At 43.4% G+C, this 14,115-nt stretch overlaps 1 protein-coding gene across 1 annotated transcript in view; it reads right to left on the bottom strand.

The window, feature by feature from the left end:
- Positions 1-14,115, bottom strand: part of LOC139464115 (kelch-like protein 9) — a 90,805-nt gene that overhangs the window by 64,021 nt on the left and 12,669 nt on the right. The window contains exon 3 of the mRNA XM_071245657.1: positions 10,821-10,992. Coding sequence (XP_071101758.1) covers positions 10,821-10,992 — 172 coding nt within the window. The remainder of the gene's footprint in view (positions 1-10,820; positions 10,993-14,115) is intronic.

Here is a 14,115-nt window from a genome sequence, read left to right as displayed (position 1 = left end):
AGTGCAATGAGCAACGTGTGGGAAGTGCAAGTGCAATATGGAACGTATGATGTGCAAGTGCAAGGAGGAGCGCATGTGAAGTGCAAGTGCAATGAGTGTCGGGTGTGTTGTGCAAGTGCAATGGGTAACGTGTGTGTTGTGCAAGTGCAATGAGTATCGGGTGTGTTGTGCAAGTGCAGTGAGTAACGTGTTGGTAGTGCAAGTGCAATGGGTAACGTGTGTGTTGTGCAAGTGCAATGAATATCGGGTGTGTTGTGCAAGTGCAATGAGTTTCGGGTGTGTTGTGCAAGTGCAATGGGTAACGTGTGTGTTGTGCAAGTGCAATGAGTATCGGGTGTGTTGTGCAAGTGCAATATGGAACGTGTGATGTGCAAGTACAAGGAGTAGCGTGTGTGAAGTGCAAGTGCAGTGAGTATCGGGTGTGAGGTGCAAGTGCAGTGAGTATCGGGTGTGTTGTGCAAGTGCAATGAGTAGCGTGTGTGAAGTGCAAGTGCAGTGAGTAGCGTGTGTGAGGTGCAAGTGCAGTGAGTATCGGGTGTGTTGTGCAAGTGCAGTGAGTAACGTGTTGGTAGTGCAAGTGCAATCGGTAACGTGTGTGCACTGCAAGTGCAGTGAGTAACGTGTGTGTACTGCAAGTGCAACGAGTAACGTGTGTGTTGTGCAAGTGTAATGAGTAACGTATGCAGTGCAAGTCCAGTGAGTATCGGGTGTGTTGTGCAAGTGTAATGAGTAACGCATGTGTAGTGCAAGTGTAATGAGTAACGTATGCAGTGCAAGTCCAGTGAGTATCGGGTGTGTTGTGCAAGTGAAATGAGTAACGTGTGTGTAGTGCAACTGCAGTGAGTAACGTGTATAGTGCAAGTGCAATGACTATCGGGTTTGTTGTGCAAGTGCAGTGAGTAACATGTGTAATGCAAGTGCAATGAGTAAGGTGTGTGAAGTGCAATCAATATGTTACAAGTGCAGTGTGTAATGTTTATGTTACAAGTGCAGTGTATAATGTTAATGTTACAAGTGCAGTGTGTAATGTTTATGTTACAAGTGCAGTGTGTAATGTTTATGTTACAAGTGCAGTGTGTAATGTTTATGTTACAATTGCAGTGTGTAATGTTTATGTTACAATTGCAGTGTGTAATGTTTATGTTACAAGTGCAGTGTGTAATGTTTATGTTACAAGTGCAGTGTGTAATGTTTATGTTACAATTGCAGTATGTAATGTTTATGTTACAAGTGCAGTGTGTAATGTTTATGTTACAAGTGCAGTGTGTAATGTTTAGGCTACAAGTGCAGTGTGTAATGTTAATGTTACAAGTGCAGTGTGTCTGCCACCCTACCCGGCTACATCATTCCTTCACTCTGCATGAGTAACACGTAGACAAAAATGATCCCATTCAACACTGATAGAGTTGCATTACCACGTCAACATGGCATTACGGTTAAATGCCTGCATATCGATCACAAACTGCAACCACATCATTGCAACAGTATGTCTGATGTATAGATTCTTTCTCTAACGGTGACAAGACACGCGCTTCAAATACATTAGTTTAAATTAATACTGGACAGAATAAATATGTCTGCAAAAATAAATAGGGACAAATATAATGACATGAATACACATTTCATGTCCATTTCTCGTTTTTTATCAAGTTGAATCCAGTGTGGCTGATGCATTTCAAACGTTGATCTTATATTTCGCCACTGCCACAACCTGTAGTTTGACCTTTGGGTATCCCCGGTCTTTCTCTATTTGTCTAGCGGATGCACATATTTGACTAATTAAATATACAGACAGGTTAATGTAGATTCCATTGTGGATATTCCGGTCCAGTGTACTTGGCAATAGATTACCCTCTATCTCATCAGTGCCCCGGGGGATCGTCATGCTAACACGTGCCATGATAATTTGTATAGCTCCATAATGTCGTACTGAGCTCTATCTGTGATAAATATAGTTTGTATATTTCTGATTAACGCGATGTAGATGTGTCTACTTGTTTCTACTTTCATTTCGGATTATGGCTATAATGACGACAATGGAGTTTCGCATAATTCAGATTTTTGTAAATATGAAAATATTAATATAAAGCTGATGTTTGACAAAGAGACGTATGCGGAATCTGAAAATGACATCAAACGCCCACTTCTCTCCTGACAAATACAACACTGAAGTCCACAAAATTTACATGGTGTTTCGGTTACTGCTGTCGCCAACAAAATAAATTGAGTTTAAAAGCATACTTGTTATAGCTTTAGTTGTTAGATCATGTCAGATTTGTAAAACGGTTACAATAGAATAGTGAGTGAGTGAGTGAGTATAGTTTTACGCCGCTTTTAGCAATATTCTAGCAATATCACGGCGGGGGACACCAGAAATGGGCTTCACACATTGTACCCATGTCGGGAATCGAACCCGGGTCTTCGGCGTGACGAGCGAACGCTTTAAACCACTAGCATACCCGACCGCCCCCAATAGAATAGTAGTTAAGTAGTTAAAGAGATTCGGCAATGAGTGAATTATCAATGTTCATCCATCGATTGGGTAACGTCACTCATGCATGAAAACGAGATAACGAAAAGGGTGTTTCTCGATCGAAACCATACACAGTGACAACATATGGTTCTACTTCACTTAATGACAGAGGGTGAACATCACTCGTCAAACAGTGACAAACAGCCGGGCAAAAGGAGTCTACACCCTAAATTTGGACGTTCTCAAAACATTACTAGGCTGAAAACCGTCGTCGAAACACTGCAAACTAAATGTCGAGAACACAACAATGACAGCAGTATTAAATCGTCGATTAACCAATTTCTTGTTTGTTTAAATTTTAGTCACCTTCAAACACGGGTGTATACTATCTCTTGCCCGGCAGTTTACATTGAGTTATTGGATTAACGTCAACAGCAAGCACGCATATTTTCATGCCAGCGGCTTAACGCCACTCATACCGGCGACATGATCACTTGTGTGACTGACAACTGTTTCATGTCATTCCCATCAGCAAGCATGAGTCAGCGTATGTTAATGACAATGGACTAAGGCCATTCGTATAGATTTATAAATCATGTAGCATGTATGTTCAAGATATAGTTGGACAAATGAATACACGTATGCCGAAACATCGTTCCACCAACTAAATACTGATTGCATGCTACAATACGACGTCACAAATAGCGACAATGTCTCGCCTACGCATTTGGGAAAAGTTTAAGGAAGCAACCAAAGCGTTGTATTTATATAACTATATGTACGACAGTAGTCGATATTATAAATAATCACAGACACATTTCACAAACAAAGACAGGGCACGATGATAAAAGGGTAAATAATACCGCTGCCGCAGTTGATTGCTCGCTTTTCATTAAACAAACGACCATGAGGCACCAGCACAAGAGCACACAGACATGAACATGTTGAGGCCGACCATATAATCGTCACGGTACTGCTGTGAAATCAAAAGTGGTCGGTAAGATATCTCAAAATCCATGGGACCAAAGGCAGTGTACTTCCTTTTAACCGCGGATTGAAACACGTGATCTACAGCATCATGTGCATTAGGTCTGCTGTATTGGAGGTTGACGTGCATAGTCTATGACATTTTGTGCGATGTCCACGTCTACGATGTGATTGGAGATTAGTGTACGTAGTCTACGACATTATGAGAGACCCAAGTACGTAATCCGCGACGTTAGCTTATCAGAGGTTTATTCACGTACACTGCCACGTTATTAGATACGGATGAACGTCGTCTACGACGTGATCGAAGGTTAATGTACGTAGTCTACGATATTTTTATTGACCAATTTCTACGTGTTTAAATGCTAATTGACGTTTGTCTGAAACGTGACACTGACTTACGAATTAAGAGCATGATCTACAAAATTTTGATGCCTTGTAAAAAGTTCCCCCAAGGATTGCTTGAATAAAATAACTGCTGAAATAATCTAGGATCGAAGCACAAAGACATATTGGTTTCAAGAACCGTTTATAAAATGTAGAAGCCTTAACATTGCTTCAGAAGCATCAATGGATATCTTGTTCTGGCAGAAGAAATTACAATCTCATTAAAATCCTATCTCAGTTCCCGCTACCGCTACAAGTAGATCTGGGGAGATCCCATTTCAGGTCACGCTACAACTACCTTTCGCGAACTTTGGCCGACCAATGAAATGACTAACCTGAAGTCGACATTAGCCAATCTGAAAGCAGCTTTTTCGAGCTTTACAGCACTCGTTTCAAAACAACAACTTTCATTCCAGACTTCGCTTTGAAAAATATTTTGACAAAGTTATCCATTCCAAATTTGGAAAATGAACAAAAGAAAATTCTGGAATAGATGGTCGAGATTGTATATGCTCTACCGTCTATGGAAAGTCTCTTCCGTTTTAAATGTTTATCCCGCTGAAACGAGATATAGACGAGGATTTTGACGAATTCAGTCGTATAGCAAGTAACTGTCATTCGGAAAGCCCCGCGTTAACCTTATCGAGGTTGTATGATTAGAAAACACATTCGGACTTTCTCGTATTTGAAGCTCTGATTGGTGGGATGAAAGGTCGTTCTGACGTGTCCTGTGATGGGATGTCCTCAGATCTTTGTGTGGCGGTAGAGAGCACTAAGATCTGATTTTAATGAGATCGGAAGTAATTGCTGTGTACACAGAAGTCGAACTGTGTGACTGCACACAGACATAAACCGCCACGTTATTATGACTGCCGCCGTGCTGACGGTAGGGGAGCCCTGTCCCTATCAATGTTTAACCAACCCGCTCCCCGACAGGTCCAGGGCATGTTCTATCACCTTGCACTAGGATATATGACAACCCGTCCACTGTGGATTGCAGAATCATATAATTCCAATAAAACCGCAACAATGGCGGATATCCAACATAGTGCGCTGGTTTACGTTTAATGTTATTGCAAAAACACCCATCAATCACCTCGATGAGTGGATTGTCGGTGAAATGAAAACCCTATCGAATTTCAAATTCGTAATTATGATCCCTGTGAACACAGGAGAAGGTCAGGTAATCCCCGGGTAGAGCGTTGATGCCACGTGGGACGTAGTAATCAATTAGCATATTCTCGCGTAATAGTAACGAGACTCGCGAGACTTGAACCAGCGTCCAACTGGAACGTATGTCAGGTTCCACTTTGGTGCGTCTGGTAATGTCACATAAGCTTGCAAGTAGTTGATATTTTTTTTCGAAACACTCGTCACGCAAAGAATAAGTCTGTTTGCCTGTAGTTTGATATATGATGCGTGGATCTATCTATCTCTAAACCTGAGCCACCATTCTAGATGCCCGGGATCAATAAACAAAATGTGATGATCACGACGTCGAAGACATACAATACGTGTCCTTAAAGTTCCATTGTCAGTATTGAAACAGGAACACATGCTAGTCAATATTGATGAATTACCCCATTTATGTATTCTGCTGGCGTTTGAGCAGTGTCAGATACATGGTCTCAATAGTTTAAACAGTAAATGGAGATGGTGTTAGCATGCCCACACGTTGATAAGGGAGTGTCCGTAAGTGCATAGTCATATGTGGCCTGCAGACCCCAAACACAAAGTGACATTAGTCCCGATAATGATTCAGACCATTGATACAGCAAAGGCCTAAAATATATACAGGCGATAAATGTCAATGTCCTAAAGGTACAGGTTTGCTAGACCACTGATACAGTCTAGGCCCAAACTGTGCAGGGGATTGGATGGACGGATGGACACATGAGTTAGACCATACAGAAACATTATACACTGCATGGACAGATGTGTCAGAACATCGAGCACAGAATGAACATATTACTATACCATCCTAGCAATATAGACACAGGGTTGACACATATACTAGATCATCCCAGCAATATAGACACTGGATGGACACATGTGCTGGACCACCCTAACAATATAGACACAGGATGGACACATGTGCTGTACCACCCTAGCAATATAGACACATGGTGGACAAATGTGCTGGATCACCCTAAGAATATAGACACAGGGTGGACACATGTGCTGGACCACCCTAGCAATATAGACACAGGGTGGACACATGTGCTGTACCACCCTAGCAATATAGACACAGGGTGGACACATGTGCTGGACCACCCTAAGAATATAGACACAGGATGGACAAATGTGTTGGACCACCCTAGCAATATAGACACAGGATGGACACATGTGCTGGACCACCCCAACAATATAGACACAGGACTGACACATGTGCTGCACCACCCTAACAATATAAACACAGGATGGACACATGTCCTGGACCACCCTAGCAATATAGACACAGGGTGGACACATGTGCCGTACCACCAGAGCACTATAGACACAGGGTGGACACATGTGCTGGACCGCCCTAGCAATATAGACACATGGTGTACACATGTGCTGGACCCCCCTTACAATATAGACACAGGGTGGACAAATGTGCTGTACCACCCTAGCAATATAGACACAGGATGGACAAATGGGCTGGATCACCCTAGCAATATAGACACAGGGTGGACAAATGTGCTGGACCACCCTAACAATATAGACACATGGTGGACACATGTGCTGGACCACCCTAACAATATAGGCACAGGATGGACAGATGTCCTTTAAAACCCTAGCAATATAGACACAGGATGGACACATGTGCTGTACCTCCCTAGCAAAATAGACACAGGGTGGACACATGTGCTTTACCATCCTAACAATATAGACACAGGGTGGACACATGTGCTGTACCACCCTAACAATATAGACACAGGATGGACACATGTCCTTTACCACCCTAACAATATAGACACAGGATGGACACATGTGCTGGACCACACTAGCAAAATAGACACAGAATAGACACATGTGCTGTACCACCCTAGCAATATAGACACAGGGTGGACACATGTGCTGGACCACCCTAGCAATATAGACACAGGGTGGACACATGTGCTGGACCACCCTAGCAATACAGACACAGAATGGACAAATGTGATGGACCACCCTCGCCATATAGACACAGTTTGGACACATGTGCTGTACCACCCTAGCAATATAGACACAGGATGGACACATGTGCTGGACCACCCTAGCAATATAGACACAGGGTGGACACATGTGCTGTACCACCCTTGCAATATAGACAGAGGGTGGACACATGTCGTGGACAACCCTAACAATATACACACAGGATGGACACATCTGCTGTACCACCCTAGCAATATAGACACAGGATGGACAAATGTGCTGTACCATCCGAGCAATGTAGACACAAGATGGACACATGTGCTGGACCACCCTATCAATATAGACAAAGGGTGGACACATGTGCTGTACCACCCTAACAATATAGACACAGGATGGACACATATGCCGTACCAAACTAGCAATAAAAACACAGGGTGAAAAAATGTGCTGGACAACCCTAGCAATATAGACACAGGATGTACACATATGCTGTACACAAATAGCAATATAGACACAGGATGGACACATGTGCTGTACCACCAGAGCACTATAGACACAGGGTGGACACATGTGGTGGACCAACCTAGCAATATAGACACAGGGTGGACACATGTGCTGGACCACCCTAGCAATAAAGACACAGGGTGGACACATGTGCTGGACCACCCTAACAATATAGACACAGGATGGACACATGTGCTGGACCAAACTAGCAATATAGACACAAGATGGACACATGTCTTTTACCACCCTAGCAATATAGACACAGGGTGGACACATGTCCTGTACCACCCTAACAATATAGACACAGGATGGACACATGTCCTTTACCACCCTAACAATATAGACACAGGATGGACACATGTGCTGGACCACCCTAACAATATAGACACAGGGTGGACAAATGTGCTGGACTACACTAGCAATATAGACAAAGGATGGACACTTGTGTTGGAATACCCTAGCAACATAGACACAGGGTGGACACATATGCTGGACCACCCTACCAATATAGACACAGGGTGGACACATGTGCTGGACCACCCTAGCAATATAGACACAGGGTGGACACATGTGCTGGACCACACTAGCAATACAGACACAGGATGGACACATGTGCTGGACCACCCTCGCAATATAGACATAGGAAGGACAAATGTGCTGTTCCACCCTAGCAATATAGACACTGGGTGCAGGCATGTGCTGGACCATGCTAGAAATATAGACACAGGATGGACACATGTGCTGTACCACCCTAGCAATATAGACACAGGATTGACGATATAGACACATAATGGACACATGTGCTCTACCTAACAAGCAATATAGACACAGGAAAGACACATGTGTTGGACCTCCCTAGCATTAAAGACACAGGCTGGACACATGTGCTGGACCAACCTAAACATAAAGACACAGGGTGGACACATGTGCTGGACCACCCTAACAATATAGACACAGGGTGGACACATGTGCTGGACCACCCTAGCAATATAGACACAGGGTGGACACTTGTGCTGGACCACCCGAGCAATATAGACATAGGATGGAAACATGTGCTGAACCACCCTAGCAATATAGACACAGGATGGACACATATGCTGTTCCATCCTAGCAATATAGACACAGGGTGGACACATGTGCTGGACCACCCTAACAATATAGACACAGGGTGGACACATGTGCTGGACCACCCTAGCAATACAGACACAGGGTCGACATATATGCTGGACCACCCTAGCAATATAGACACAGGGTGGACACATGTGCTGGACCACCCGAGCAATAAGGACACAGGATGGACACATGTGCTGGACCACCCTAGCAATAGAGACACAGGGTGGACACATGTGTTGTACCACCCTAGCAATATAGACACATGGTGGACACATGTGCTGTACCACCCTAGCAATATAGACACAGGATGGACAAATGGGCTGGACCTCCCTAACAATATAGACACAGGGTGGACACATGTGCTGGACCACACTAGCAATATAGACACAGGATGGACACATGTGCTGGACCACCCTAGCAATATAGACACAGGATTGACAATATAGACACAGGATGGACACATGTGCTGTAACAAACTAGCAATATAGACACAGGAAGGACACATGTGTTGGACCTCCCTAGCAATAAAGACACAGGCTGGACACATGTGTTGGACCTCCCTAGCAATAAAGACACAGGCTGGACACATGTGTTGGACCACCCTAGCAATATAGACACAATATAGACACAGGGTGGACACATGTGCTGTACCAAACTAGCAATATAGAAACAGTGTGGACACATGTGCTTTACCAAACTAGCAATATAGACACAGAATGGACACATGTGCTGGACCACCCTAGCAATAAGGACACAGGGTGGACACATGTGCTTGACCTCCCTAGCAATAAGGACACAGGATGGACAAATGGGCTGGACCACCCTAACAATATAGACACAGGGTGGACACATGTATTAGACTATCGAGGTGGACACATCTCTGCCCTCCATCCACCTTATTGCTTATTGCATCCTGGCAATATAGACACAGGGTGGACACATGTGCTGGACCACCCTAGCAATATAGACACAGGGTGGACACATGTGCTGGACCACCCGAGCAACATAGACATAGGATTGACGCATGTATTAGACTATCGAGGGCATGGACACATGTGCTAAATCATCTTAACAGGATAGACACAGGTGCTGGACCACCCTGGAAATATAGACACAGGGTGGACACATGTTCTGGACCACCCTAGCAATATAGACACAGGATGGACACATGTGCCGGACCACGCTAACAATATAGACACAGGATGGAAACATGTGCTGTACCACCCTAGCAATATAGACATAGGATGGACGCATATATTAGACTATCGAGGGCAGGGACACATGTGCTAAATCATCTTAGACACAGGGTGGACACATGTGCTGGACCACCCTAGCAATATAGACACTGGGTGGACACATTTGCTGGACCACCCTAGCAATATAGACACAGAGTGGACATCCTAGCAGCATACACTCAGAATGGACAAATGTGCTCGCCTATCCAGGCATTATAGACATAGTTTGGACATATCCAGGCAATATAGACAGAGGGCGGATACGTGTGTTAGATCACTGAGGCAATACAGACACAGGCAGGAGACAAGCCCTTTAAGGCCATCCGGTCCACGTAAAACCTCCCACCTTCTACCAATGGCATCGAGTTCAAAACGGTACACCTTCGATCCCCCACCTCCACAACTTCATAAACCAAGAACAATACCAACACACTAATGACAGCCTACATTCGATATATCTACAAGCACTTAATACTCTCCTTACCAGGTGTCAAATCAGATAGCCATAATAAGCCAGTCATGATTAAAAAACTTTCGCCTAAAAAAAAGATAAAATGGGATTTGACATCACGATTTGAAGTTAAAATAGCTAGTTAGAACACAGAAAACGATAAGTCCGCCGTAATCAATCTGGGAACGACTGGAGACGCTGACAGTGTGGGTCGGAAACGCTTTATGTTGAAGTGTATTGCTTTTATTTTGTGCGTCGATATGCGCGTTTTACTGTTTAACTGTTTTGTGAATAAGTTGGAAGTTATTGTTTATTAAGAAGTCATCACATATGATTTTTTAGTGTGTATTATCGTCGTTCGGAATATCAAAAACATTAACTGTTTTCGCGACGATGTGGGCGTGTAAATCCGCATGCGTTTAAAGGTTTACAAAAATGTAATTAAAACGAAATATATCCTTAACATTCAACTCTGAAAGGTTCCCTTTATGCGGAGAAGAAAACTTGATGCCTGATTACATGCATCCGTTTCAATCTCAGATATACACACCTGCGTGGTGATGGCGCGGCTCTGGTAGCCTAGCAACGAATTCCCAAGACCCTGTGACGTCATCAAGCACAGAGATTTCATCACATACGGGTTCTGACTTGAGTCTTGGAGCGCCACCTACGACTACAAGGCAATCTCTATGAGCTGAAACTCTGGGAACGGTTCGGGAAGTCTGCAATGAGAAAAAAAACATGTTATAAATATCACCTTGAACACTTGTCAAAATGAAACAAAATTGCGAGTTTTAATGTCGGAAATAAAGAAATGTTTGAGACAGAATACTGTCCTTCAGTAAAAACTTTAAGATTTATGAGAATATGTACTCAATTGCAATATGCACGCACTTACACTGCAAATGTAATTAAAGGTCGCGTATACACTAACAGTAAATGTCACCAGATATGTAACCCTGAGGTGGGTTGGTGTAGATTTCTTTCATTGAAATAAGTGGCTGTGTTAGCTTTGTCAAGCTTGGTCAATCTGGGGAGCACACATTTCTGAGATTTAGCGGCCGCTTCAGACAATACCCTGACTTTACTATCAGGAAATTGCAGTGGTAAACATGGTAAATGTGCAATACTAAAATTGAGTTTGTTTATGGGATATTTTATTGTTTATGCGGATAACAATAACATAAATTATCATAAAGAAATAGTTGACTTTTTAATATAAAAAAATTCATAAGAGTGACTTAAAATTTAACGTCGCATCGGCTCTATTTCAGCCATATAGCGACGAGAACAAGTCGATATATACACAAGTGAGTCAAGAATCAATATTTCATAACAGAAATTGATAGAACGTTGAAGATGGCAACTCTCATTTACGACGCTCGCCATCAACCGTGACTTGAGCACACAAATTCCCCCGCACATTCATATCGTGTACCCTGCCGAAAGCCGAACTTACGAGGGGATATCAAAAAGTTTTGAGCCTCACACAGAAAAAGTAAAAGAATTGGATTGTTACTACTTTATTTTTCAACATAGTCCCTTCCCAACTCCACACACTTGTTCCACCTAGTTTGCCAGTGACTGATGCCCGATCGGTAGAAGTCAACATTCTGGTCCCCTAACCAACCCTCCACAGCAGCAGTTAGCTCATCGTCATCTTCAAATCTCCGGCCCCGGAGGTGTTTTTTCAGCCTGGGAAAGAGGTGGAAGTCACTAAGGGCTAGGTCTGGAGAATAGGGTGGGTGAGGGGGGAGTTCGTAGCCACACTCTTGCACAGCTGTCATTGCAACACGTGTGGACTGGTGCGTTGTCCTGGTGAAGCAGAATCCCACGACGGATTTTTCCATTCATTGTGGTGCCATGGGGCAGGTAGTCGATGTGAATCACTCCTTTGCTGTCCCAGAAGATGGTTATCATAACCTTCTTGGTGGATCTGGTGGCTTTGAACTTCTTTGTCTTTGGAGAAGTGGCGTGTTTCCATTCCATCGACTCCTGTTTGCTCTCCGGATCATAATGATAAACCCAGGTTTCATCACTGGTTACAATCCTAAAATGACAATCATCTGGGTTGGCGTTGTACCGAGTTAGCAAGGCTCCACTGATGGTGACCCTTGATAGCTTCATGTCATATGTAAGCATTCTCGGAACCCATCTGGCACACACTTTGGACATGTGGAGTTTGCCATGAATTATATTATGTATGGATCCATATGATAGGCCTGTTGTTTCTTCTAGCTCATGGAGAGTAATACGGCGGTTTTCCATCACTAGTTTGTGTACAGTGTCAATGTTTTCAGGGCTGGTACTGGTTGATGGCCATCCGGACCGGAATATTCGTAAAATAAATGTGGTTCAGAAATTAACAGAAAATATCTTATTGCCCCAAGCTTTACAAAAAATACATGGCTCGCATGCTCCATATTTCATAGGAAGAATATGTTTTGAAGCTGTGATCGATAAACAAATATCTCATTCAGATTCAAAGAGTGCACGATACATAGATTATTACATTAATATGTGTATCATACTGATTGAACAAAACTCATCTCAGATTCCAGGGATTTCCCTAGCGAATACAAAACTGCAGGCACTCGTTTGCTATCAAGGCAAGCGAATGTAATATTCTCCATATCATCTGTCACACGATCTTATATTATATGAATCCCATAACAATCTTAACTTGTATAAGGCAACCAATTAAATCACAATAAATCCATTTTTATCTGTTTCCTAAAACTAAGTCTTTCGAGCTCTGATTTTGTTTCTGCTGACTGTGCAGAACGGATGTGGATCACGTGTTGGCCCGCATGTGTTTCTGCAGATCAGGTATTGGTTCTGACACTTAAATATCTACGGTGTACATATAAATGTTTCACCCGCATTACTTGTGGATCAAGTCAAGGTGGAAGCCGCGTCGGGTGTACACGCGGTGATAGGTCGTCAACTAACAAAGTTTATCGCCCGATGACAGTAAAATAAGAATAAATTAATGAAAGAAATATTATAGTCATGCAACTATAAACAATCCAGGAGGACGAATAAATATGTTATCAATAGGACGATGAGACGCAATGAGCCAGGTCAAATAGAAACCAGAAGCTTCCGGAGGGTCTGTGGCATGAGTGTCTGTATGTGTGTGTGTATGTGTGTGTGTGTGTGTGTGTGGGGGGGGGGGGGGGGGGGGGGGTTCTGTCTAGGTTTGTGTTTGTGTGTATGTGTGTGTTTGTGTATGTGTGTCTATGTGTCTGTGCGTGTCTAGCTTTGTGTGTATGTGTCCTGGTCTATGTGCATGTGTCTGTGTGGATATGTGTGTGTATTGTCTAGGTCTGTGTGTGCATGTGTCTGTGTGGGTATGTGTCTCTGTGTCTCTAAGTGTATGTGTGTATGTGTCTAGGTCTGTGTGTATGTGTCTGTGTGGGTATGTGTGTGTATTGTCTAGGTCTGTGTGTATCTGTCTGTGTGGGTATGTGTGTATATTGTCTAGGTCTGTGTGTGCATGTGTCTGTGTGGATATGTGTCTCTATGTCTCTAAGTGTATGTGTGTATGTGTCTAGCTTTGTGTGTATCTGTGTGTATGTGTCCAGGTCTATGTGTATGTGTCTGTGTGGGTATGTGTGTGTATTGTCTAGGTCTGTGTGTGCATGTGTCTGTGTGGGTATGTGTCTCTATGTCTCTAAATGTATGTGTGTATGTGTCTAGGTTTGTGTATATCTGTGTGTCTGTGTGTCTCTCACTCTCGAAGAAGGGAGAGACATGTGACCTGTACAGGCGGAGAAGGGAGAGACATGTGGCCTGTGCAGACGGAGAAGTGAGAGACATGAGGCCTGTACAGACGGAGAAGG

Source organism: Haliotis cracherodii, unplaced genomic scaffold, assembly GCF_022045235.1.
Source record: "Haliotis cracherodii isolate W230 unplaced genomic scaffold, xgHalCrac1.p SCAF_1, whole genome shotgun sequence".
Classification (NCBI taxonomy): domain Eukaryota; kingdom Metazoa; phylum Mollusca; class Gastropoda; order Lepetellida; family Haliotidae; genus Haliotis; species Haliotis cracherodii.
This window is presented reverse-complemented; position numbering and strand designations above follow the sequence as displayed.